The sequence below is a fragment of the Plasmodium knowlesi genome, assembly GCF_000006355.2.
Source record: "Plasmodium knowlesi strain H genome assembly, chromosome: 13".
NCBI classification, from domain to species: Eukaryota; Apicomplexa; class Aconoidasida; order Haemosporida; family Plasmodiidae; genus Plasmodium; species Plasmodium knowlesi.
The window spans coordinates 2,444,208-2,469,469 of NC_011914.2; the positions used below are offsets into that span (position 1 = coordinate 2,444,208).

The 25,262-nt window shown below is 37.2% G+C and overlaps 6 protein-coding genes across 6 annotated transcripts; 4 read left to right on the forward strand and 2 right to left on the reverse strand.

Annotated features, from left to right (window-relative positions):
• Positions 1-568: 568 nt before the first annotated feature.
• Positions 569-2,742, forward strand: PKNH_1354600 (dynein light chain, putative; the record flags this gene model as incomplete). Its single annotated transcript, XM_002260921.2, has 9 exons — positions 569-589; positions 844-1,001; positions 1,209-1,332; positions 1,543-1,669; positions 1,801-1,858; positions 2,023-2,143; positions 2,251-2,330; positions 2,492-2,540; positions 2,668-2,742. The coding sequence occupies 9 exons, from the start codon at positions 569-571 to the stop codon at positions 2,740-2,742; spliced, it is 813 nt and encodes a 270-aa protein (XP_002260957.2).
• A 220-nt stretch (positions 2,743-2,962) lies between these two features.
• Positions 2,963-7,201, reverse strand: PKNH_1354700 (conserved Plasmodium protein, unknown function; the record flags this gene model as incomplete). Its single annotated transcript, XM_002260922.1, has 15 exons — positions 2,963-3,106; positions 3,274-3,381; positions 3,591-3,727; positions 3,834-3,933; positions 4,052-4,158; positions 4,339-4,474; positions 4,648-4,783; positions 5,041-5,240; positions 5,368-5,490; positions 5,672-5,719; positions 5,820-5,872; positions 5,999-6,082; positions 6,238-6,475; positions 6,738-6,985; positions 7,132-7,201. 15 exons carry the CDS (start codon positions 7,199-7,201, stop codon positions 2,963-2,965), a joined length of 1,932 nt encoding a protein of 643 aa, XP_002260958.1.
• A 596-nt stretch (positions 7,202-7,797) lies between these two features.
• PKNH_1354800 (tetratricopeptide repeat protein, putative) lies at positions 7,798-11,598 on the forward strand (the record flags this gene model as incomplete). The annotated part of the gene is made up of 1 exon (XM_002260923.2): positions 7,798-11,598. One exon carries the CDS (start codon positions 7,798-7,800, stop codon positions 11,596-11,598), a length of 3,801 nt encoding a protein of 1,266 aa, XP_002260959.2.
• Positions 11,599-12,595: 997 nt separating this feature from the next.
• PKNH_1354900 (conserved Plasmodium protein, unknown function) lies at positions 12,596-13,672 on the forward strand (the record flags this gene model as incomplete). The annotated part of the gene is made up of 1 exon (XM_039113605.1): positions 12,596-13,672. The coding sequence occupies one exon, from the start codon at positions 12,596-12,598 to the stop codon at positions 13,670-13,672; it is 1,077 nt and encodes a 358-aa protein (XP_038969978.1).
• A 1,445-nt stretch (positions 13,673-15,117) lies between these two features.
• On the forward strand, positions 15,118-20,574 carry PKNH_1355000 (uncharacterized protein; the record flags this gene model as incomplete). The annotated part of the gene is made up of 1 exon (XM_002260924.1): positions 15,118-20,574. The coding sequence occupies one exon, from the start codon at positions 15,118-15,120 to the stop codon at positions 20,572-20,574; it is 5,457 nt and encodes a 1,818-aa protein (XP_002260960.1).
• Positions 20,575-21,414: 840 nt separating this feature from the next.
• On the reverse strand, positions 21,415-24,458 carry PKNH_1355100 (conserved Plasmodium protein, unknown function; the record flags this gene model as incomplete). The annotated part of the gene is made up of 11 exons (XM_039113606.1): positions 21,415-21,448; positions 21,625-21,679; positions 21,787-21,826; positions 21,949-22,002; positions 22,181-22,339; positions 22,494-22,619; positions 22,772-22,832; positions 23,066-23,762; positions 23,855-23,924; positions 24,203-24,281; positions 24,418-24,458. 11 exons carry the CDS (start codon positions 24,456-24,458, stop codon positions 21,415-21,417), a joined length of 1,416 nt encoding a protein of 471 aa, XP_038969979.1.
• Positions 24,459-25,262: the final 804 nt, after the last annotated feature.

Here is a 25,262-nt window from a genome sequence, read left to right on the forward strand (position 1 = left end):
CACCAGTGAGGGTGGGGAGTAATGGTAGACATTATTTGGTAGTGTAACTACGTGGAGGCCATATACTTGGCCCTGCTTTGCAGTGATGGAAGTTTGTACAAAGCAGCAATCGCGATGGAAAACACAAATTGGGAGGTTTAAAAATTCCCCTCGATTATTTTGGAAAAATAAAAGGGGGATGCGGAAAATAAATGCAACATTGTATGAAGTGTACGCGTTAAATGAACGTACAAAATAGTAATACAAAAAAAAAAAAAAAAAAAAAAAAAAAAAAAAAAAAAAAGAAAAAAGAAAAAAAAAAAAAAAATAGCAGCGCTTTGTGTGCGGTACGAAAATTTTATGCCAATTTTTTTACGGACAAAATTTATCCTGAATGTCCCAATATTTAGGAACGTATTGTAAGCAAAATGTTTCCATTTTTTTTTTTTTTTTTTTTTTACTACACATGTTGAAAGGCATTTTTTCGCACTGATCTTTGTGAAGACAATTTTGTAGCTAAGTAAAATGAGTTTTTCCTGCGCGCTCGTATTTAGGCTTCCCTCCTTATCCCCTTTTTAACGTTTAAAAGATGGAAAAGAATCACAACATTGTAAAAAAGAAAAATAAAAAATAAGATGAATACAAGAACGAATAGTGTAGTGTAGTGTAGTGTAGTGTAAAGGGTCACATATATTTGTGACCTTAGAATGTCTCTGTGAGTTAAGATGCCGATTCCGTAGTAACATTCTGGGCGTCTACTTATGTGGCGCGGGAGTACAACCGCCATTTGGTTTTGTTCTACTTTGTTACACTTTTTTTTCTTTTTTTTTATCGTTCATTCGCGATTCGCTGCCATGGGGTTAGCTAAAATATGGCAACAGCTTTAATATGAGCAAAGAGCTAAAGTCGTACATGCTGAAAACAATGAAGGAATATCAGCACTATTTTGAAAAGACATCAACGAAAAATTGCTACTTGGAGGATAACATGAGCTTGATTAAAGATCTAAAAATCGACGAGGAGTAAGCAGCTTAGCTTGTTTTTTTTTTTTTTTTTTTTTTTTTTTGTTATTTGTGCCAATTGTAGAGGATGAAAGAAAACGGTTTAGGTTTTCCCCCTATTCCTCTGATTTACGGTTGTTATTTGTATGAGAAAAAGTCTGTTTTTTCCCATGAAAGTCAAAGTGTATTACTGCTGCATATCCACGTCATAATTTCCCTCCAAATTAGCAACGGCTACAATGAAGATATTTTTTTGAAAATACAAAAGCAGTTCCACATGCATGACTTTTTCAACCTATCTTTGTTATTCCCGGTGAAATTTTTTAACAAAAATGGAAAGACGCTAGTGCAGGTAATGGACAGTTTCCAACCCCCAAAAAAAGGAGTCGTAGGTCACTTGACAATGCATGGTGCTCGTGTGTGTACGCTACTTGATTTGCATTGAAATATTTAGTTATCACTGTCTATATTTGAACAGTTACGTTGACTGGTGTGCAGACCATATGGGTAAAACTGCAAACCCATGCTTATGCCATTTCCCCTGTTCATCATTTTCGCGTAGTTAATATCAGAAGATACCACTCAAAACGACTTGGAATTGATACAAGCCGTTCTGAAGAATATAGAGCATAACGAACAGAACAAACTAAATTTTTTCAACATAGAAAATATAATTTTTGAGCTATTAGGTCTTAATTAAAGAAAGAAGAAAAAAATTGAAAAAATATAACTAGCCAAAATGATTGAAAAAAAAAAAAAAAATATATATATATATATATATTACCCCCCTTTTGTATGATTTTTCCTTCTTTTTTAATAGACGAAATAATAAGGCAAATAACTGTAGAGTGTCCGAAGCGTGGCTTCGCCCTGCTAATGTAAATCGAAAAGGGCAAAGCGCACACAAATTGTGCGCATGTGTGTGTATTTGTAATGCCCCTATAGAAGTGTATTCAGACAAAGTTGTGTACGCTGACGTGTACGTGTCGATATGTGCATATAAATAGGTGCCTCCCATCGACTCTTCCTCCCCCCTTTAAAGGATCAATAACGAAATACAAAAAAATATTAACTACTACAAAAATCTGATTGATATCATAGAGCACAATAATGACATGAACAACCAGAATTTTAAGGAACAGTGGCAGCAGCATAAGTTATTCGTAAGTCATTTCTTCGATACTTTGTATCTGCATGTGTGCAATACCATGTTGTGTTGTTAACATGGGTATACGTAGTATCTGACCCAATTGGTGGACTCCATTTTTAGCTTGACGAACTGACAGCGGAAGAGATTGAATTGAAGGAAAAGCTCCTGGACTCGCAGAACGAACTACAACTTTTGAAGAAGTAGGGAATGAAAAATAAAATCCCTGTCCAGAGAATTGTGCAAAGCCCAGTACACACAAGCTAAGAGAGCAACTAAGCTCTTTTGAATCATTTTAAATGTGCGAATATGTCCACATTAAGGGCTCTGCTTTATGTACCCTTTTGAAACTATTTCAATGCAGCGAAAATTTAAAGAAAATGCAAGAAAATAAAAATAAAAAGGAGATACAGGTTTGACGAATTATTGGGAAAGACTTTTTTTTTTTTTTTTTTTTTTTTTTTTTTTTTTTTGTTGAAAAAAGCTGGATATTTGGCGCTCAGTAGTTTTATTATATATTTTTTTCTTTTTTTCTTTCAGTACGACTTATTAAAGCACAATGAATCTTTACTCGAGAAAATTAAAGAAATCTACGACAAGCAAGGGGAAATTTAAAGGCGCGAAAAGGAAGAAACCAATTGGCGGTAAAGGGTACTCACAAGATGGGCGGACGAGCGTCTTTTTCGCCTAGCCGGTTAATTTTTTGCTTCGTTTTTCGTTTCCTTTCCGTTTTGTCTTCCATTTGTATCCTTGTTGCTTGTGTGTTTGCTCATTTTGCGGCGCGACTCCATGTAAAACAGACCTCTTTACCAGTAGACAAACGAACTGCCAATTTTTACAACTTCGAGAGGGCTTCCTTCATTCTGTTAATTTTATTCATATTTTCCTTTACTAGCTTTTCCTCAGAGAAAATATTCTGTATGATGGTTGCTCTTTCCTTGAGCAAGTGATAGTACTTTTCAATAAAAATTAAAAACGTCTGCATTGTGGAGGTGAGGAAAAAAAAAAAAAAAAAAAAAGGGGAAGTTTACGTTGGGGAGGATAGAAGAAACCGATATGCTGGTGTAACTACATGTAGGGTCACATTTAAGTGCGTCCCTTACAAGCAAAAAAAATAAAATAAAATAAAAAAACAACAAATTTAACCTTCCACAGTTCTATCGTGTCATGGGGAGTGATACAAGCGAGGTTATCCCAGTACTCCTTTTCCTGTTTTTTTCGTTCCATTATTAGTTTTAGGGAGATGTTTAGTCTCTGAGAAGGTTAAAGGGGCACAAAAAGGAAAATATTTCAGCAGAGAGGTCACTTGTGGAAGGCGTGCCCTTTCTGCTTTTCCTTTCACGGAATTATTTAAACGTGTGTTATTTCAAGTGTCATTTTTTTTTTTTTATTTATTATTATTTTATTTTATTTTTCTTTTGTTTTGCTTTTCCACCACTTGGAAGATCCTACGATGTACGTACATTTTTGTATTTCTGCTTATTCTTAGCAATTCTGCACACATTTTCTTTTTCCTTCTCTTGGTAGTATTTGAAAATTATGTCCAGTGTGTATTCCGAGGTTTGCGCCAGGTCCCCATCGTCGTTCTCCTGTTGATCGTCTTTCGTGCGGGTGAAGTGGATCAAGCAAATAAAGCAGGAATATTGGCAAAAGGGATGGAATTTCATATTTTCTTCTTTATTTTCGTGCTCATGCATTCTTCTTACCAACGTAGAACAACTGGGTCAGGAGTTCCAAGTCGTCTTGCGTGTGGACGCCGATGTAGTTGAAAATTTTTTTCAGCTTTTCCTGTTCATCCTCTGCATCCTTAGGGGAAGTAAGGAGAGATAGACGTATGGTTCGTTTTTCATGTAGCTTCTTATGTGTCAATTCGCCTGGTAACTTTGCCTTCATTTTTACATCTGTCAATTTTTTACGTGCTTACCCCATCAACTAGAAAGTTACATTCCTGGAGGAGTAGCTTTTTCACTTGTTCGATTTGGTTATGTGTGACTTGCTTTACGTTTTCGGCATCGATCGACTCTGAGTCATCTGAACGGGATGGGAAAGACGCAAAAAAGGGGAAATGGATATGCAGACATAGATTTAGGTATGTAAGGAAATCTGTTTTGGCGTAACTTCCTTTCAATGTGCACTACAACATGCCATCAAATCGAGTGGATGACAAACTTAAGGATCTGAAAACTGCTTAAATGGGAATGTAGTAAAAACCTTTAAGTGTGCATGAGCCTATGTTATAATTTTCCTCCAGCAGGTGTTTATAATTTCTCTTGCAGAATTCTTTCATGAAAATTTGCTCATGAATTATTTGGTTTGCACTTATTAATTTAGCGATGTGTCTGTTTGCCTGAAATGGGAGAGAGAGCGTCGTGTCAAGTGAGAAAAAGTGAAGAGGGAGTTTTGACTGGTACACTGTTGCCAGAAGGATGGATGAATCTCCACTCTGGGACATGGAAACACTTTTTTCCGTTTTCCTTTTGCGGATTAGTGGCGCATAAACTTGAGAGTCAAACCAATTACCTCGCTCTTTTGCAAATCCCACGTTTTGGCATACTTCTTCTGAAAATTTTGCTCATAACTTTTCTGTCTCTTTTGCAGCTGAATAAATTGAAACTTGATTCGCTCGTACTGATTTATTAGCTCGCTGATATTTTTTCTAAATAGAGGAAGGGCGAAATGTGGAATCGGCATCATTTAGGCATACCCCATCATAAATATCCTTCATGTTATTGTTCATTAAGGGCATTTATACAACTTTTCTGCATGGGGAAAATGCCTGCCTTGAGGGTACATTCCACCCGTGTGTCTGTGTCTGTGTGTATCTGTGTGTATCTGTGTGTATCTGTGTGTATCTGTGTGTATCTGTGTGTATCTGTGTGCCTGCCCATATGGATCCGAACTGGTGAGCCTTACTTGGACTTGATCTTATAGTTGTAGTAGTAGGTCTTAATGGAAAGGAGAGCCTCTCTCAGTTTGTTTATTTCGAGTTTGTAAAAATTTATCATTTTCAAATTGTGGTTGTTTTTCTGTTGCAGGAGTTTGTTGTCGTAGAGTTTCTTTTCCCTCTCCATGATGATGCGGTTGATGTCTTGTATGTGTTCCATGTTCGTATCCTTCGAGGTGTGTATAATCGGTGGTGGTGAATAGGAGGTAATATCCACGGCATGGATGCACAGATGTAGATACGCTAATGAACATGCGAATGAGGTTTTTTTTTTTTTTTTTTTTTTTTTCCATTACCAGGTTTTCCTCCAGTAACTCATTTTTTCCCTTCAAATTTAGATGATTCTGTTCGTGACTTTCCTTAATTTTATGGTTCAGCTTTTTGTGGCTTTCCAGCACGTCCAGAAAGGTAGTGGAATTCTTTGGGGGGAAAAAATAAAAGGGGTGCAAAGGCGTGGTAACTGTGGATACTTTAAAAGGGAGATGTTCTTATCCGGATGAATGGCATTCAAAAAGGGGGGCCCCGAGGGAAAAAAAAAAAAAAAAAAAAAAAAAAATTAAATGAAGAAAGGGTCATATAAATATATAATTCATGACGAACCAGGTCTCTCATCCTCATGAAGTCTTCTAGTATCTCCTTATTGTTGTTCTGCGTTGAAGAAATTACGGTGCGCATATGTGTTCTGCATGAGTAAACATATACATGTGTTGGATGATCCCGTTTCGTTCTTATTATTTCCCGCCCTTACCAGCAAGCTCTTCCTTTTCGAGTTTAGCTCATCCCGCGTTTTGGTTAGTATGTCTGCAAAGGGTCAGGATAAGAAGTTGTCTCAATCGAAATGAGTCTTCATGTAGAAAGTAGTCGCACTTTAAATGGTAAACAAAGTTATATATTGTAACGTATGCAATGGATGAATGTCATGGGTACCTTCCAGGTATGTTTTGTAGCCCTCCATTTGGTCTCTCATCAACTCAATAAAGGATAGGACATTTTTCGAGTTAATTTCACACACTGCAAAAAGGATGAAAAGTGCAGGATTTCTGAAGCACCGTCGTTATCACAAGAGTGCAAAAGTGGGAGGCACTAAAAGGGGTGCAGCGAAGGAGAAAAGTGTCACGAAGGTGGAAAAAAAAAAAAAAAAAATCTCCCTCAACAATCGCAATAACCTTTTTTAATTTTTTCGTCCTTATACTTTAAGAGGGAGAAATATTTTTCTATTTTCTTTTTGTAGGACTCTTTTTCTTTGAGTGCCAGAGCCTTCACATCGGCGATGTTTTTCTGGAACTCTGACTGGTAAGTATCTTCGATTTGTTCTGTCAGTTTTTCCTCCTTTGCGTTGGAGCCTATGGCGAAGGTGTTTTGGTTCAACCCAACGACATACTTTTTTATTTCCTCCAGAAAGGGCTTACAAAGGGGAAGGGGACAGAAACTTCAGTGTATTTTCAGTATGATCATACGCAGAGTGGCATTTCTCTGCTTTAGTTCTGTTGTACAGGTTGAGGACCTATGGGGAGTCGTCTCCTTTTATTGCACACTCAAGGATAATTCACACATTAGAAAGAAACAAGTGCAGTGGTGATGGGGTCCATATAAGGGGTCTTTGTCTCATCGTGAGAGATAATCTCGCAAAAGGGTGCACCACATGTGTACGTTTTCTTTTTATTACCTGTTCCTTCTGGTTCACCCGCGCGGATACTTCCCCTAGAAAATCCTTTTTTTTTTCTTCCAAATTTTTAACAATTTCCCGCTTTAGATTATCGTAATTTACATTACACTCTTCATTCTTATATTCAAATTTGTATTTAGATTTATCATTCCATGTGTTTGGTATTTCCTCGTCGGTGTTTTCTCCCTTCTGGTTTTTGCTTGTGGCTGTTTGTTCGCTCTCGTGTGGTGACTCCCCCTGCTTATTTACTAAAAATACGAAGGGGGTGAGAAGTGAATAAAGGAAAGTGTAGGAAATAGGAGGGGGGGGGAATAAAAAGTAAAAGTAGGAGATCATATAATACATCGTCTTTTTTTTTTTTTTTTTTTTTTTTTTTTTTTTTTGTCAGATTTACGTTTCTTCCTAATTCTGTTTCGTCTGTTTTCTATCCTTCTGTCTTTGGAAGTGCTTAGCAGTTCGTCCATTCTGTCTGCACGGAGTTCCCTCTACGGAGACCATTAAAGGGGTTAAAAATTGTGTCTCGAAGTTTTTGCTTTCTCCTGCTTTACTGCGCCAGTTGCTTCGTTTTATGAAGAAAGGCTATTTTTCTCTTTCGTGGGAGAGCGGAAAGGATGCATTTGTTCCAGCATGCGTGTGCAGGCGTACAAGTTAGAAGGGGGAGCGAACTCCTTTGGATTGACTTTCATTCGTTCGGATGCTTCTTTCCCTATGTTGGAAGGAACCACGTGAAGTTATGGATATACCTCGCTACCTAGAAAGGAAGAAAGTACACATGTCTTTTCGGAAAATTGATGAAATTAGATACTTGCTGCTTTTATAAAATTGCGGAAATGTTTTTCCAAGATGTGGACGAATGTGATCCTCGAAACGACCGCGAGGATTCTCGCGCATATGCATCTCCTCGTTTGTCGCAGCTCATGAGCAGACATAAGAATATATATATATATTTTTTCTCCTTCTCCCCCTGCTGGAAGTGTATGCAGTGTCTGTTTGTATACTTTCCCCACTTTTGTACTTGTAAAAAAAAAAATAGAGCATGTAAAACACGCACCTGGAAAGTATGCCAAAAGAAATGCGGAGCTGCAGCACGGCCTCGTCTGGAAGGAAGAGGAAATATGATGAAGTGGAATCAACAGAGAGTGAGAAATTATCGGGAGAGAAGACCATACATGGGAAAAATAAGAATGGAAAAGAAAAAAGAAGATCCATCAGTTTGTCTAATGCTTTTTTCAGTGCAAAAAGTTTCGACAAATATGACAATTCTTTTAAATCAGTTAGGAGCGATACAGCAGAAGAGGTGGGGAGAAATTTGGAGAAAGAAGCAGAAACACCATACTTAGCTGATGGGGGAAGAAGTACAGGCATAATACGTGGAGAAGGTATAAACAGAAGAGAAAGACTCAGATCCAAGGCGCCAGTGAATGAGACCCTTCTCCATATAAAGCGCTTTAAATTATTTCTTCTTAAAAAGTCAATGGTATACAAAATTAGATGTTTGAATCATAATTCTACATGGCTGTCTGAGCTTTCAAAGGGAGGAGGAAGAGGCAGGCGAGGAAAAGTAAACCGGGGATATGTGAAAAAGCGCTTATTTGTCAACCCCTTTCCTACATATAAAGAAGTGGTTCGCTTGTACCATGAAAAAAAATATAAAGAAGCCTACATGAAGCTGAGTCTAATTTCAGTTTATTCCTTTTCATCACCGGGGGAGGAAGACATACTTAGGGAGAACTACTTCGAAAGGAAAAATTACAATTTGCATTTCCTCATGCGTTCGATCAGATCCATCCAGAAGATCAATTCTCCTTGCAGTAAAGACATTTTAAAAAAGAAGGAAAAGACAAAAATCCAAAGGAAAGGTAAGAAAAATTCCATTTCCATGAGAGCATCCAAGGAGTACTCTATTTTCGCTAACCAGAAAAGGGAGAAAATTGTTGATAAGGGGAGCACACTCCGAATGTATATGGAAAATGTGAAAAAGAAGAAAAAAGAAGAAGAGAAAAGGGAAAGAAAAAAAAAACGTATTTTAATGGTCAGGTACAAATTTATTAGGTACGAAAATGATGTAAATAGATGGTGTGATAGGTATCTGGAAAATGGCATATTTGGAATGAAGGGAACAGACGAAGGCGGGAAAGAAAAAATGGAACGTTCTTCGTGCATAAGGGGCGGGAATATTATTACTCCATATGAACATCCCTCTAATACGCGTAGTAAATCAGAATCAATGGAAAGGAAGAACTATGAGATAGTACCATGCGGTAGTAACGTGTACAAGCCTAGTGACAACCTTTCTGAGGAGGTACCCCATGGGGCAGCTCTTTCAGTTGGAAGAAAGAACGATAAAACAAAGTACAGCTTCTTCTTAAGTGAGAATGTAAAAAACCGCCATAAGGTAAGAAGAAAAACGAAGGTAGACACAAATTTGTTAATCTTCCTAAAAATGTTATGTCTGTATAGATATGCCTACTCCTTTGGGGAAAACAAAATGTTAAGCTTATGTGGGAATATTTTCGCTAAAGTACACACTAATCGTTTCCAACCAAACGAACTGAATTTTATGACCCAAGCAGTTAGTATAGGAAGCTCTTTGAAGAGAGAAATACTAATGTATATGGTTAAATATTTTAGGAAAGTCGAAAAAATAATTAAGCTCGACACGCACCTTTGTCTGCTACTAAGTGTTGTTTTCTACGATTTGAAAATTTTTCATAAAAGTTTGTTGTATGTGAGGAAAAGCATCAGACGCGACTACTTTAACTTTGTGGCATGGGTTCTTTTTAATAATTTAATTTCTATCGAGTTGTTCACTGGAGGTAGTTCACGAGAATGTAAAATGGGAAGAAGCGAAAGTGAGTTGTTAAGGAACCCCCCTAAGGGGGGTAGGCGCATTTGTGGAAGTAGTTATAAATTCATTTGTGAAGAGAAAAAAAGATTTCGAGAAAATTCCCAAAAGTTGAAAAAGCTGTGCAGTCATTTGTTTAGGAATGAATATTTTCAAATCGGAAAAGGGGATCTCCTAGATGTGGCGGAACACTATTCTAGGTACATCTACATGAACCCCCTGCGCTACTCGGGGGCATCTTTTTTCTTCCGGAGTGGCTACTTTGTAAGTCGCGTATTTAGCACGATGGAAAAAGATCAGTGTCCATGGGAGGAGCGGCAAAGAAAGGAGAATTGCGAACTCAGAGAGCGCTACTCAAGAAGAACCAAACTGCGGAACAAAAAGACATGCCTCACATTTTTCCAAAGATACCAAGGGTACCTAAAAAGGTACAGATTTAAAAGGAACCTCATGTCGCTATTCGGGTTCGCCCACTTTTGCTCTCTGAATTGTTTGCTGTACAAAGATTCCATAAAGATCTACAAACATTTAAAGGAAATTTTGCCGAACAACTTTTATGTGTCCTGTGAGCTAGCCAAATTGTATTACTATTGCGGTGAGACAAAAAAGAGTATGAAGTGCTTTCACAAAATGAATCGCATCTGCAGAAGAAATATCATTTTGGAGAGAAGTTCTCTAGAAAGCTGTTGTGTTCGCTATTTGCAAAGGAGGGAAAGAAGAGGGAAAAAGGGCAAGCGAGGACCACAGACAAGTGGTAACTGTCAACAATGCGCTCAGATAATAAGTGCGAAGAAGTGTATTGACATGAAAATGTTCTTGCTTCCAGAGTACTTCTCAAACCGTTTTATATATTTAGAACTTTTAGTGAACATGTTGGTGTGTGAAAACAACCTTCCCGCATTGTTAATTCTTCTACGGGATTATGAAAGAGGTAAGGGAGAGTGCACAGGTAAAAGCAGAAATGAAAAGTATGACTATAAATTATGCTACATCATGGGGAAATATTTCTCCCTATGCAATAATCGAAGGAAGTCCATTCTTTGTTTCAAGGAAGGAATTCAAAGAAATAAATTTGACATGTTTTCATATATGGCTTTGGCCCAGGAGTATTTTTCCTGTGGGAATGTGAACAGTTCTATTGGGATTCTGACGAAGGCAATTAGTTTATATTTCAATAACCCCAGTGCTTGGTTCAGCTTGGCGAAATGTTTTGAATGGAAAGAGAATTATCGATTTTCCATTTTTTCTTACGAACAAGCAATAAACTTTCAGGAAAGTACCATTTTTTATTTCCATCTGTCTAGTATTTATTTGAAAAAGGGAGATGTGAACAGTTACATAGACACTTTGAAAAAAGCGTGGGTATTTAAAAAAGATCCCTTCTTCGCCTCTATGCTGTTTCTTATATACTTATCAAAATTGAAAGAACAAAATAGAGGGTATTCCTTCATTGGGGAAGAGGCGGAGGAAGGAAATGCTGCTTATGGCTCTGAAAAAGAAAGGAGTAATAAAAATATTTTCCTTTTTTATGAAAAAAATAATGAATGCTTCAGATGGTGTGTCAAATATTTAAAGTGTTGCTTGAATAAAATGAAGATAATGCGGAGATTAAATCGAATAGGACGCGTTTCGTTAGGGTCTAAATTGGAGGATGAAAAAGTTGGAAAGTATCCCCATTTGGGTAAAGCGCAACTGGACGATAACATGAAACATGGAACCCACGATAAATGGGACAGTAATTCCTTTTTAAAAAATTTTAAAAAGATATTTGAAAAGAACACAAGTTATTTCTGCTTTATTCACTTTTTAAGAAACTCCTCCAAGAGTCTGTTTGAAGCTATTTACTACTTGGCACATTATTTTTTTTTCCACAAAAATTTTTACAATGCGTTAAGGTTGTTTGAAGTTTTGTGGGAGGCAGGGGGGATTTATTCGGAAGCCTCCTTCAGGATGTACAGGCACATACAGAGAACGTTACGGAGGGGGAGGAATAAATTGGGGGAGAAAGCGCGATAAAAAATTTCAAAGTCATGTTTCTATTTTGCACATTGCTCTGTGAATATGTTCTCGCGCAGAGTTGTTTTGTGCTACGTTGGTAGGTCTGTTATTTTGCTTCCATCTTTTGGATAATTTTTAATTACCCCAATTTTTGATTTACCCCGCCTCAAATCAGTAGAATAGGAAAAATTGCAAAGGGAATATCCTTGTACGTGGCCCAAAAAAGGGTCGTTACTATATTGTTAAGTATGATAATATTAGTGCACAGGGGGGAAGGAGGTCCCTTTCTTTTTCGTTTTCGCCCATAAATTAGGTGTGCATGTTTAACTTTTTTTCACCTGTCAGCACACATGCAATACAAACATACACGTGTATGTATATACCTGTCCGTGTCTGCTCACGTGGGATAACAATTGAACGCATTGATCCTTTCCACAAAGAAGAGACACGCTTAATGTTATCTACCTATTTGTAAAAAAGAAAAAAACAGTGTCATGTTAATTGTTTAAAAAAGGAAGGAAATGAAAATTGAGTGTAGAGATAAAATGCATATGTATATGTGTGTGTATGCGTATGTGTATTTACCTACACTTGAGTGCTTGTGATTGGGTTCATTTGACCTGACCATCTCCAATTTCGGGGCATTCATTAAAATAAAGTTGGCATTTTTTTTTTTTAAAGAAGACAATCATGTAGCATTTTGTTCTTATTTCTTAAGCACATGAGAGGAAATATTTGAAGCATCTGTTCGCCGCCCAGCCGTTTTCGCCTCATTCCTTTTTTTTTCCACCATTCGGTAAAAATATGCATGTTTGTATAATTAATATATGTTTTTCTTTTTCTTTTTTTTGTATTTTATGCAAGCAGTGAAGTCATCGGCAGGGCAAATTGTGTTACCCCGTTGGAAATATTTCAAGTGGCACATAAAATCGAGTTGATTAGATTTAATGTCGTTTTTTTTTTTTTTTTTTAAAAGGATAGGTCTGTGCACACGTTGATACTTGAGGGGAATAAAATGTTGAATTTGAAAGTGGTCTTTTTTTTAAGTGTCTGCTTTTTGCTGTTACCCCGGTATAGTGCCCGGAGGGATACACAAACAAATGAAGATACACCTGGTGCTTCGTCCCATGTGTATAAATCATTAGAAGCGAAGCAAATGAACCCATGGATTGGGGGAAATAGCCAAACGGGTATAATATATGGCGGTAGAACAAATAAAGAGAATAACAATAACGAGAACTCCCCCCAATTGTCCCTTCTTTTTTGTGCTAGTAAAGGAGTTTCCTGTGAGGGAAACAACCTCCCCAGTGAAAACATGTGTGCCTTAAGAGAATATCCAAATATGAATCGATGTGGTAGGGCCCATGACAGAATGATACAACTGAATGGTGTCTGTCCTTATCACTTCAGCGATGGTAATTCCTCCTCCCTTTTATACACAAATGGAGGGATCATGAAACAGACGAGCAAAGGGGGTGAACACAAATTCTATCAGCTAGTTTTTCTTTTGAGAAATATTATACCTTCTAAAATGGCCCCGAAAAAGGAGATGGCGCTAAGAAGGTATGAAAACTACATCACAGTTAAGGATAGTGAAAAAAATGAATCTTTTTGTAAAATTTTGGAGGACGGAAATATGAAGCGAAATATGGGGACCTCTCACACATGGTACGAAGAAGAAACTGCTAGAATGTTTTCTTACAAAGAAGTAAGAAAAATGATGAATGGGGTGAGAAAAAGCCGAATATTAGTTGAGGCATGTACATTGGACTGTGGAACTAATGGCACATGCGAAATGAATTCAGGATTTCAATATTGCGATTGCAAACCGGGTTATTCAATGGATATAAAAGATAACTTTATGTGTAAGGAACACTGTGCAGTGAATAATGGGGGATGTGATCCGAATGCGTTGTGCACAGCTGTAAAACCTGAAGATGAAGAAACAAAAGGAGTCATAAAAAATGTTGGTGTTCTTTGCACATGTAAAAATGGCAACACGAAGCATATGGGATATTACTGCAACTCTGGTTATTTCACGAGCCTTAATTTTATCCTGCTCTTCTTGTTGCTTCTCTACTGGTGTCACTGAGGTTTGGGCGACACTTTCGATTTGGGGGAATAATTTTGAAAAATTCTTTGATAATTTTTTTTTTTTTTTTTTTTTTCTTTAATCCATTAATGTTTCAACCCGTGTGGCAATTATGGAACAGCGACAACTGCCTGATTTGCAGCCGCGTCGGTACAGCAGCACGTGGGAGGATGCAAGCGTGAAAATTTGAGTATTAATGTGCGTTTCTCTCCCCTAATTTTTTGCGAGTCTTTTTTTTTTTTTTTCTCATCCACCTGACCCACAGGTACTTTCCACAATTCCACTTCTTCATTGCGGCTAGTATTTTTATTACACCTCCCTATGCAAGTTAACATAATTTATCTCACACACTTTTTGTGTGTGTGGAGAAGCGGTCTCTAATTCATTTCATCTGCATTATGAGTGTACATGGTATGTAGATGTTAAGTTGTGTATCCACCTTTGGGCAACTCTTTTTCGTCCATCGACTGATGACAGATTTTAGGCGTTTCCACCTTCTCAGATATAACGTTGGAACGCAGTGCCATTGTTTCATGTGATGCCCATGAGAAGATATAACCCTTTGGAACATTCTCACATGAGGCTAATAGTAGCTACCTCCAAAATGGGATACACACCTTTTTTTTTTTTTCTTTTTTTTTTTTTTTTCTGCATCATTTTAAAGGGAAAGAGAAAATAATTGGCCTATGAATCGGAAGGCTAAGCCCATGAGGGGGGGAAAAAAAAAAAAAATATTGCAAAATATTGTACAATTTTTGTGTTTATTTAAAAAATCGCGAAGCGGAAAATATCAAATGGAAGTAGTTTTTAAAAATATTTTTAGAATAAGCACTGGTTGGAATTCCTCTTGTAATTCCTCATTCGAGGGAAATTACAAAATTGAGGAATTTATGTGTATGTATAAGTACGTATCTTACGCAATTTTTTTTTTTTTTTTTTTTTTTTTTTTTCCCTTGCGTGTAAACATTTATGTACCATTTTTACAGTGAGTTTTAAGTTACATTTTGCTCATATGGCCAATTGTTTTTTTTAACTTAACAGATATGTGTAAAAGCTTTTGGCTGATTTGGCATTCACGCGGTGAACTTTTCTGTTATTTTTACTGATCTTTATAACATCGCCAGTTGAATTTAAAAATTTGCCAAAGGGGGAAAGCAGATTTTAAGTTTGAATTGTGAAGAAAGACACGTATGTACCAGTAGTGGGGGTTACTATGATGTTAGTTTTTAAATTTCGGGACACGTAAAATTACGACCGGATCTTGTGCTTCGCATATTGGCGAAATAGCGTCGAGTGATATGCCGGTCATGTTCACAGTGACTGGGGAAGGAACGTGATTATCCACGTCAAAGAGGAAAGGTGAAGCAGTATTCTATTCTGTCACTATTTCCCTCCTTCCAATTTTTTTTTTTTTTTTTTTTTTCTTTCCTTAACCGCTGCTAACGATGCTGCAAGGGAAGATAAAAAAGTTCAAGCTACCCATTGACAATAATATCGACAATTTTTTAAAGGACATAAGTTTAAAGAAAAATGAGTTTGTGTACGGGTGTGGGGCGGAAGATATAGAAAATGTGAATCTGAAAGCTGAGTGTATAATTAATTATTTCAATTTCATCAATGACAGTTACAGCAATTTGTTACTTCTGTTGTGTCAAGAGGGATTTGACAATGTACTGAATTACATACGAATAAGTGACAATTTAAACGATGGAGAACAAGAGAAGATATTCGGCTGTCTAACTATTTTAATTGAAAAAAGTGTAGACGTTTTTAAAAATTTTTTTAAATGTGTAGAAAAATATCACCAAAAAAATGAATATTGTGATAATGGAGTAGAAATGTTACAATTTATTGTAAATGAAAATAATAATATAATGAATATGATCATTCAGTGCTTGGAAGATAATTACAAAGAGTATTCTGTAAATGAAAAGAGAAAAAAAAAATTTACCTTTTTCGAGATCCACGAAATATTAATCTCCTACTTTCATGCGCTCACATTTATTTATTTAAATTTGTTTAATTGTTATTATAATAATAATTTTTGTAATCAGCAGAATAATGAGATGGTGGTTATTAATGTTCAGAGAGGGAGGAAAAAACTGAAAAAGGATAACGATGAAGAAACAAATATCCCTTTGAAAAATATGAATTGTCTTTTGAACAACATCATTTTATTGGTAAGCAATATAAACTTTGGTATTTTATATGACCAGGTAAACATTCCTGTGGTGGATTTATATCTGCAGTTTTTTCTAAATATCTACACAATTAATCAGGAAAATAACAACCTGTTTAACATAAGTGCCTATCATGATCACATCTCCATGATCATTGGAAATTTGCTGAAGATGTACATTAAGGAAGAGAAGGAAAGTGGACGGCATGTTGCTATGTCCAATAGGGGCGACAGGAACAGGGAGAGCGATAAAAGTGAGGGGAAAAAAAGTGCTGCTTCGGGGTGGCAACACAGGGATGATTTCAGTGAGGAATTAGGTGAAGATAGTGAGGATGCAAATAACGACGATAACGGAGGTGACAGTAGTGCCCATCGAGGTGGTAACCAAGTTGGGGAAACGCAGAAGGAACCCGCCAAAGAAGAAGACAGCAAGAGCGAAAAGTCAGTGGGAGAAAAGTTCTACTCCTTCTCCTTTACGTATATTTTTTTAAACAACTGCAAAAAGTGCACCAACGTAAATATCTGTGATGCCCTACTGAGGGTGAAGAATACAGACATTCCGGCAATAATTATAAAGGAGTTTATCGATTACGTAAAGGAGAATTCGCTTCTCTACTTAAACCTGAGTGTACAAACACATGCACAGAATGAAATATTAAATGTGCTAAATTTTTTGGAGTACTTATCGAAAAATTTAAGTTTCCATCTGCTATCATTTTTGAAAGATTTGACGGACATGCTGGGTATTGATATATATTACATTAGAAAATCCATTTTCGAAATGTTTAAAAATTTTATAACTTTGGCTAAGGCTAGTGAAGAATTGAACGAGAGGGGAAACGGCGATCGGGAAGGAGAAGATGGTCATGCCACTGGTGATGGAAGGTTTAAGATGAACATGGACACAGGGGAGTTGGAACACGGGGGGGAGGATGACACGGACGACAACGATGATGACAACGATGATGACAATGATGATGGAGAGGATGAATCGGAGGAAACAGAACAGAACGACGATAGCAGCGATTTCTTCTCTCAAGGAAACGATGATGAGAGTGAATTCTCCGATGAGGAATTTAAAAAGGGGAACGGGTTTAGAAAGAAGAAAGTAAACGCTAAAGGAAAGAACAAACGTGTTAGCAAGGAGAACTCGAAAAAGTCTTGCATACTTAGGCAAAAGGAGCAAGGACATAACAAAAAAAAAAAAAAAAAAAAAAAAAAAATGAACGCATATTTAAGATCATTTAGAGTAAGCATAAACGAAAGCAACATCAGTACATACAAGGATATTATTCACAAAATAGTTATGGAGGATATTCCATTTTTACAATTATGTTTTAGAGAGTGCTTAAAAAATAGAGCCTTTGTTATGAACGTGTTGATGTCTAGGCAGCATGATTCAAAGCTGCATGTACGATGCCATTTGTTAAAAATCTTTCAGGAATTAATCGAAAATAATTTCATCCCCCTTAATTATTACAATAACTTGTGTTTGATATGTAGCGAGCGAATAAATGACAAATCTCCACTGGTGAGGCAGAGGGCCTTTTCCCTGCTTTCATGCATAGCAAGTGATGTGGTGAAGAATAAGTATGTTATCCCGCTAAACACGAGTAGGATAAAGAGGGAACTGGCGAACCTGACCAGGAGGCAAGAGGCGATGAAGAGGAAAGAACAGTCAAATGGGACGGGAAGGAAGAGAGTTAATCTATCAGACAGTGATAGCAGTGATGGGGGAGGGAGTAACATAACAGATCGAGAGCAACGAAACGGAAAAGCGCAAAATGGTAGTAACCACAACATTTCCACCGGAAAGAACAACGAAGTAGAATTAAAGAAGAATCACCAGAATAAGTACGATTTGTTAATAAAAATGTACAAGGAAGTTTTATTCATTTCGATTATTGTTGACGATTGTGTGGAATTGTGCTTCAGATTATTGTACTCTGTGGTGGAGACGGACCAAAAAAGTGCTATTCGGTTTATTATATTAGCACATATGTGCGGAAATAAAAAGGCCGAAGAAGAAATGAACAAAGTGTGGTCTCTAATTTTTAGTAACAATTCAAGTATAGTAGAAATTATTATTAGTGAATTTGTAAATGTAAATATAACTTGTGATGACTATCGAATAAGTGCCTTTCGATTAATTAATGTTTGTCTTAATAGTAAGTTGAAGGATCTGTCATGTTTGGAGAAGATAATGGAGTGTCTATTAATGCAGGAGAAGTGCAACGTAAGTGTTACGAAATTACTGGATGAGTTATTTAACATTATTTTTGTAGATACGTTTAGTGAGAACAAAAATTTAATCATCAAAGAAGGGGCTCTCCTGTTGATGAAGATACTTTGCTATTCTATCCATACGGTTAATTTAAAAAAAGGAAAAAAAGAACATCACTTTGTTTTTAGTAACAAAAGGAAGCATCTCATTTTGGTATTCATCAATCAGTACAAGGAAAATCTTCATTTTATAAATTTGTTAATTTTAATTTTGCGATATAATAAGACGAATAAAATTGTACAGAGTTTACTTATAATTTTGTTTAACCTTGTTTTTGATCATATATCTGATGGGAAGGGGGAGAAAAATGGAGAAAAAATTTCTGCAATTGAGATGACTCCCCGGGTATCTTCCCCGGGGAGGACTAAAAAGGGGCGCATCAGCATTAACGGGGTTGCAGATAACACGGAGAATGGAGGAATTTCTGAGGAGGTTTATCATTTCCCCCTGGAGGATGACAGAAATGTGTGGTTCAAATGTTGTCAGTCCATTGTGGAAAGCATGTACGAACACTTTGATGACTTCCTTGCCATCTTTGCGATGAAGATGAAGAGCATGCTTAGTGCCATACTTTGTGATGGAAACAAAAGTACAAATGAAGATTTGGCTGAGAGCAAAGGAAGGGACAGCTCGGCGTGCAGACTACGCAGTAAGGGAGTGGACGAATCGGAAGAGAGCGCGTTAGATAAATCCAACAAGGTGTCCTGCTTTCTATTAACCAAATTTATATTTGTATCTGGTCATCTAGGTTTATATACCTACATATATGCAGAAAAGATACAAAATAATTTGAAAAAAATCGCATCTAAAAGTGACAGTAATTATGGAATGTGCACGAAGGAAGAAAAGGACAGAGAATATTTCGACTACGTGGTTGAAAATATGATTGTATGTAATAATTTGTTGGGTAAAAAAATTATGCCTTTAATATTTTTAATTTTGAGTAACCCGGAGAGTTTTTTTAATGACTGTGTAGTTAAGGGAGAAGCGGATACGGGGAGGAAGTGGCCTCTTAAAAATGGCATTTCCACTCCTTTTAAGGATGATTATAATGTGAAGGGGAATATCTACATGCATTATGAAATGTATCTCCTAGTCCTGGTTTGTCTCCTAACTCTGTGTAAGTTTTGCATAATTTCGCAAAAGTTTTGTCAGAATATCGTGAAGGATCACGTGTCGATTATACAGCTGATTGTGTCCATCATAACAGAGGAGAGGAACTCCATTTTTGAGTTGAAAACGGAGATGTTGCTGGGAAGGGGGGGCACCGCGTCTAATGGAGATGATACTGGGAGCGACGACAGCGAAGGTAGTGAGGGTAGTGAGCGTGATGACAATGGCGTGGCGCATTTTGCGCAGTCCTCCTCTCGCAGGGGCAGAAGGAAGAGGGGAGTAGCAAAAAAGGAAGACAACCATTTGTGCATCGAAAATGAGAAATTGGAGGGATTTTCTTCCACTCAGGAAGAGAGGGACATCGAGGACGACCCGTGGAATATCTTCCGAAGCAGAATAATGTTCCGGACAATTTCGAACATACGAAAAATGCTCCTAATCAGTTACGCCGATTTGTTATATAGGCACCCAAACCTGTTGGAGCCATACAACAAGTACATTTTTAAAGTTCTTAATGATAAGGACATAAACCTGAGGAGGACAGCTGTATCTGTCTTTACGCACCTTTTCATGACGGACACAGTGAAGGCCAAAAATATTTTGCTTGTTCATATGATGTACTTAACCATCGATAAGGATGAGAAAATATCGAGTGGATCCAAATCGTTCTTCTATGAATTAGATAGGAAGTCGCATGTGACATTGGTGAACAACATATGTGACATGATATCCGTCCTGGCAAAAAATGAAAAGAAATTAAAGTACGAAATGAATAAAGAGATTGAAGAATTTCTTCTGAGTTTTATTAAAAAGAGTAAATATAACGAAACGTTGGTGGAGAAAATTTTTAAAAAAATGAAGGAAGTCAACATTAACAAAACTGACGCACTGAAACTGTACATGCAGGTCTTTCTAAACATACAAATTGATGAAAAGGTGTTGAGTAGAATGAATAAGTGTTTTCCTCTAATTAGATACATCATAAGGGAAAATCAGTACATTCAGGAGGCCTTCATTCATATATGTAAAAAGGCCACGGAGAAAAAGAGGGGAAGACCGGCAGAGGAAGGACAACACCAACAGCACCAATTAAATACATCGAACAATGAAAAGGGAAATAACGAACGGGTCGAAAATGACAAACTGGAAAATAAAATGAGGGAACTGGCTGAAGATATCCTAGGCAAAATTGAGTCGACCACAAATAAATCCAAGAACGTTTCGAATGCTCATGGCAGTGCAAGCAATGTTGTTTTGAAGGAGTCCAAAGGTAAGGAGGATGAAGGGGAATTGACCATGAGCAGAAATGAGGAGGGTGACATATAACAGGAAGGGAGCGAATTCGGACCTCACCATGGAGATACATCCTTGATGAGAGAGGGGAAGATTTTTCATAACTGAGCGGAAAGGGAATTAACGGATGATCAAAGGGGACACTTTAACGATCAGCCTATTCTGGAGTTACAGCGGTGCCGAATGATTGGGCTGCAATGAGCTAGCTATTTTGTCGCTAGCGAATTACGTGTTTGTTATTGGTTCTTTAATTTTGTATGGAAACAGTCCTAGGGGCCTCTCCATCATGCTCGGAGCTGTTCCCCACACCTACATAAATCCGTACATAGGTACTCATTTGTGTGTACTAATTTTCATGTTTATTTGTGAAACTACAAATTGGCCCACTTTTCGTCGTCTCTGCTTCTTTTTATGGCCGCTTGTGCGTATGCATGTACCATTTAAAAATTTAAACGACCAGTGCGATGAAAGATGGAACATCGTTCGTGCATTTACATAATGCGTGCTTCTTTTCACCCCTCTTGCGGTGATGATGGGGGTATTCAAATGTGTAAGAAGAAACGTGGGAAGGTGTGTATTTGTATGCACACATGTATAAATGCTTCGCGCTTTTTTTTTTTTTTTTTTTTCATCCCCTTCGCGTTGCATTGCTACAAATGAACAATGTCTTGACAATTTTGAAGTCATTCGCCGTTTTGTTAATTTTGAAAAAGGATAAGCATTTGAAGGGAGCGCAAAGGAAGATGAAACGGGATGCCCTCACGGGGGTATGCCCATCTTCCATTTCATAACATTGAAGGAGGGAAGTTGTCTTCTTTGTGTGAGAAGTTAGATTTTTCCAAGAAATATACTCGAAATTTTGTGGGAAATATTTTACTCTTCCTCATGTCCTTTTTTAAGAAGGTGGCTGAAGGGGAGTGATCAACGACGGGCATGAAGTCGGGGGTAGAGATATATGCCATCGAGATGGATATCTTTCTTCCAGTTGTATGACAAATGGCACCACCCCACGGAACACTGCATCGTTTAAATTTTCTTTTTGATAAGGATGTAGGTTTTTTGTGGGGCCCATTTTTTTTTAACCTCTTATATGTCTCAAGTAACTCCGTTCTTGAAAGAAGGCTCTTTTCTATCATGTCTTCAAAGTGAGGGGGAAATTGTCATATATATGTGGGTGTAGAAATGGGTTGCGTTTAGGCTGGGCGATTGAATAGAGTAGGGTGCATGTGTCTAAGTATATTTTACCCGCGATGATGTAGTGGGTTATTTCCTTTTTCACCTTTATCTGAACTCAACCGTAACGAATGGTATTTTTATTGTTTAAGGATGTATTGATCAGAGACTTTTTTTTTTATTAACCAATTTTGAATCAAATAAATAGGGGAGTTTTCGAAAGCACGTCCTCACCAAGTAGAGAATTATATCCTCCAGCCATGGGAGCACGATTAGGTTCATATTTTTCTGGAAAGAAAGGGGGGGGGGGCACACAGATGAGAGAAATCGTGAATATATAGATATACATAGGCACATAGTTACGCGTATATATATAGAGCTAACTGTGTACTGGTGCATGTACTTTACTGAGTTATGCGACGAGGTAGCACTTTTTTCCCCTTGGAACTCACTCCTCCCCTTTTACCTCCAAGCCGCTTGGGAAATAGTCCATCAGGGAATAGAAGTCCAAGTTTTTCTGAAGTATAAAATGCATATTCTTCTGGGCTTTACTATGGGCAATTTTTTTTTTCATTATAATTTCCACTTTCTTTTTGAGTAGGATCCTGTCTTTTATTTTATGTTTCTAAGATTGAGAGGAGGAAAAAAAAAGAAGGAAGACATGGAAATGGTGGGAAGATGATCCGCTACTCCTTTTCATGCACTGAAGAAAGTACGCATTTATGTGTCTGTTTCTTTTTGTCCTCCTCTTTTTGCACAACAGGAGAAGCACTTCTTACCGTTTCTTTGTAAAACATTTCGCTATTTTCTTCGTAATTTTTAAGGGATTCATATTTGTCTTGTCTGATTTTTTCGTAATGGTTTATTTTGTTTATTATTTTGCTTAACTCTTGATCTTCGTAGATCTGTCAATAGGAGAGGAGTAAAGAAGAAAAAAAAAAAAAAATTGTATGTAAGCATATGCTAGTGTACATAATGCTAAGTGGAATTATCAAGGGTGTGGGGGTAGGGGCGAGATTCGAATAGGCTCATGTATTGAAGCTGGAAAGAAAGTTACCTCTTTTAACGCTTGATTTAGGACATCTTCAACAAGCTTCTCAACCTGGGGTTTCACTTTCCTTTTTTTTTTTTTTTTTTTTTTTTATATGTACAAAAGGGGATTAACAAAATGTTTAATGGGGTAATAAGTGCAACGTATGTATATGGTTGTATAAATTAAGGGATGAAGCAACAAAATGATATGTTTTCCTCTGAATTACATTTACGCAACTACTATGCATAAGTTACACATTGCTATTTTTCTTTTCGATGTTGAAGGATCGGTGCATGTTTTTTTCCCCTTTTTTCATACTCGTAATATTTGGTAAAGTCGTCAAGGAAGACTTGCGTTTCCGCGTCCCTGTATGTTGGGTTCCTTATTAACTTGTTTTTTCTATCCCTTATGCGTTTTTTCTTTCTGGCCTCTAACTCTCGCTTTTTCTTCTTTTTAAACTGCTCTATAATATCTGTGCATTGAAAGTCGTCACTTGAATTGTTTTCCATGGATTGGCTACTGGAAGAGGAGGGGGGATTTTTTCTCTTCTTCACGGAATCGTCTTCACATTTTTCCACTTGAATTTGTACATTTCCTTTCTTCACAAGATGGATAAGGTATTTATCATCACTTTTTACTTGTATGAATTTGGAATCCTCTCTTTTTTGTGTTTTGTCTTTAACACTTGATTTTGCTTCGTGGGTGGTGTTCCCCTTGCCACTTTTCTTCTCTTCACCATTTGGGTTAACACCCTTGTTTGGGTTAACACCCTTGTTTGGGTTAACACCCTTGTTTGGGTTAACACCCTTGTTTGGGTTAATACCCTTGTTTGGGTTAACACCCTTTTTGGGATTAACATTATTGTTCAAGTGTTGTCCTCCCTTTGTTTTGTTTAATGTGTGTTCGCGAACTTTTGCTGATACATTGGTGTTGTTTTTTTTCGCTTCTGTTTTTCTTCCGGATTTGCTTTCCCCACTGTCCGCATGTAAGGATTTTCCTTTATCATTTTGGATACCTGTAAAAGAGGTTGTATAACGTCGGGTTTTGCTTTTTCATTTTTTTTCGATCCCAAAATTTGGGGGCAAACATATCGTATTCTTATATTACCACTTTTTACTGAGCTCTGTATGGACGTGTTGGGATAATCCTGCCCCTTTTCCCCTCGGGAGTATTCAGTCTGTTTAAGCACAATGGGAGATTTGGGAAAGCCTTATGTTGACATGGGTGCATATGTAATCATCAATGAAACAGTAGAACTGCGGGTAGTTCACTATGAACCAACCTCCTGCATATGTAAATCTTTTGTGACAATATATTTTAGGAAGAGGAAGAAATAGGCGCATGGGGAGTTGGACCCACTTTGCGAATTCATTCCGTAGAAAAAAAAAAAAAAAAAAGGGGAAGTTACAACATAGAGCACTGTCAGCTTCGTGGCTACAGCATCGTTATGTTTACCTGTCCATGCGCCCTTAGAGATCTGTTATGATTTACATTGCTTCCCGATTTGCAGGGTGCTTGCTTTTTGAGTTTTATTCTGTGATGTGGGTGGAAGTTTGGATGGAAGGAAGACATAAATATTCCTTTGTGGTGTCTACATGGAGATGATTATGCCTGAGTGATGTTTAGGCCAAGAACATGGCGTCTTTTTACTGCTTTTCTAATTTGATTACCCTACTGATTCTACTTTAAGGTTCGTCTCATCTTTCTTCATTTTTATTTACAAAGAAGGGAAAGGAAGAACGGGGAGAAATAACTTCTTGTGACATGCCATAGAGGGGAGTAGGCCTTCAATGTGCAGGCATTTATGTGTGTACCCCTCACAGGGGGAAGGGGTAAGACGGAAAAACCGTAAGTGGGAAATAAACTACGAAACACCGCGATGTTATTCAATGTAGTGAGGCTTAAGGCAGATAGGGGGGTATAGTAAATGTCAATTTTGTTTCTTCTCCTTTCTTGTCTCTTTTTCGTCAAAGATTAAAAAAAAAAAAAAAAAAAAATGCAAAAATATGCTCATGCACATTTGGGGGGTAAAGTAGTAATAGTGAGATGAACTGAATAGGTGAAGCTTTTCCATTTGGGGGAAATCACGAAAATACATGGATTAGGAAGTAAAAGACCTGGAATAAATTCGAACGAATATCACATCATAGTTTGCATTTTTTTCTGGGCGTTTTAAACATTCTTGACGTTTTTATTGAATATACAAAATTTTTTTTCGCGTATACGGACGCGCTTTACTTTTGGGGAGGTTTTCAATTTTGTCATTTTTTCATAAATTGGAAGGGGAAGAATAAAATTCATTTTAGGGATGATAAAAAAGGAAGGGACAGTCTACAGGTGGGCTTATTTTCCTGATTCCACAGAGCGTGATGGATGGAATCTAAATGTGTCCTCAAAAAAAGGCACATCTGCTTAAAAGAACAAAAACAACAAAAAAAAAAAAAAAAAAAAAAAAAAAGGGAAAGTTTTTCCCATTCACAAATACAGAAAGAATGCGATTCTTCTATAAATACGC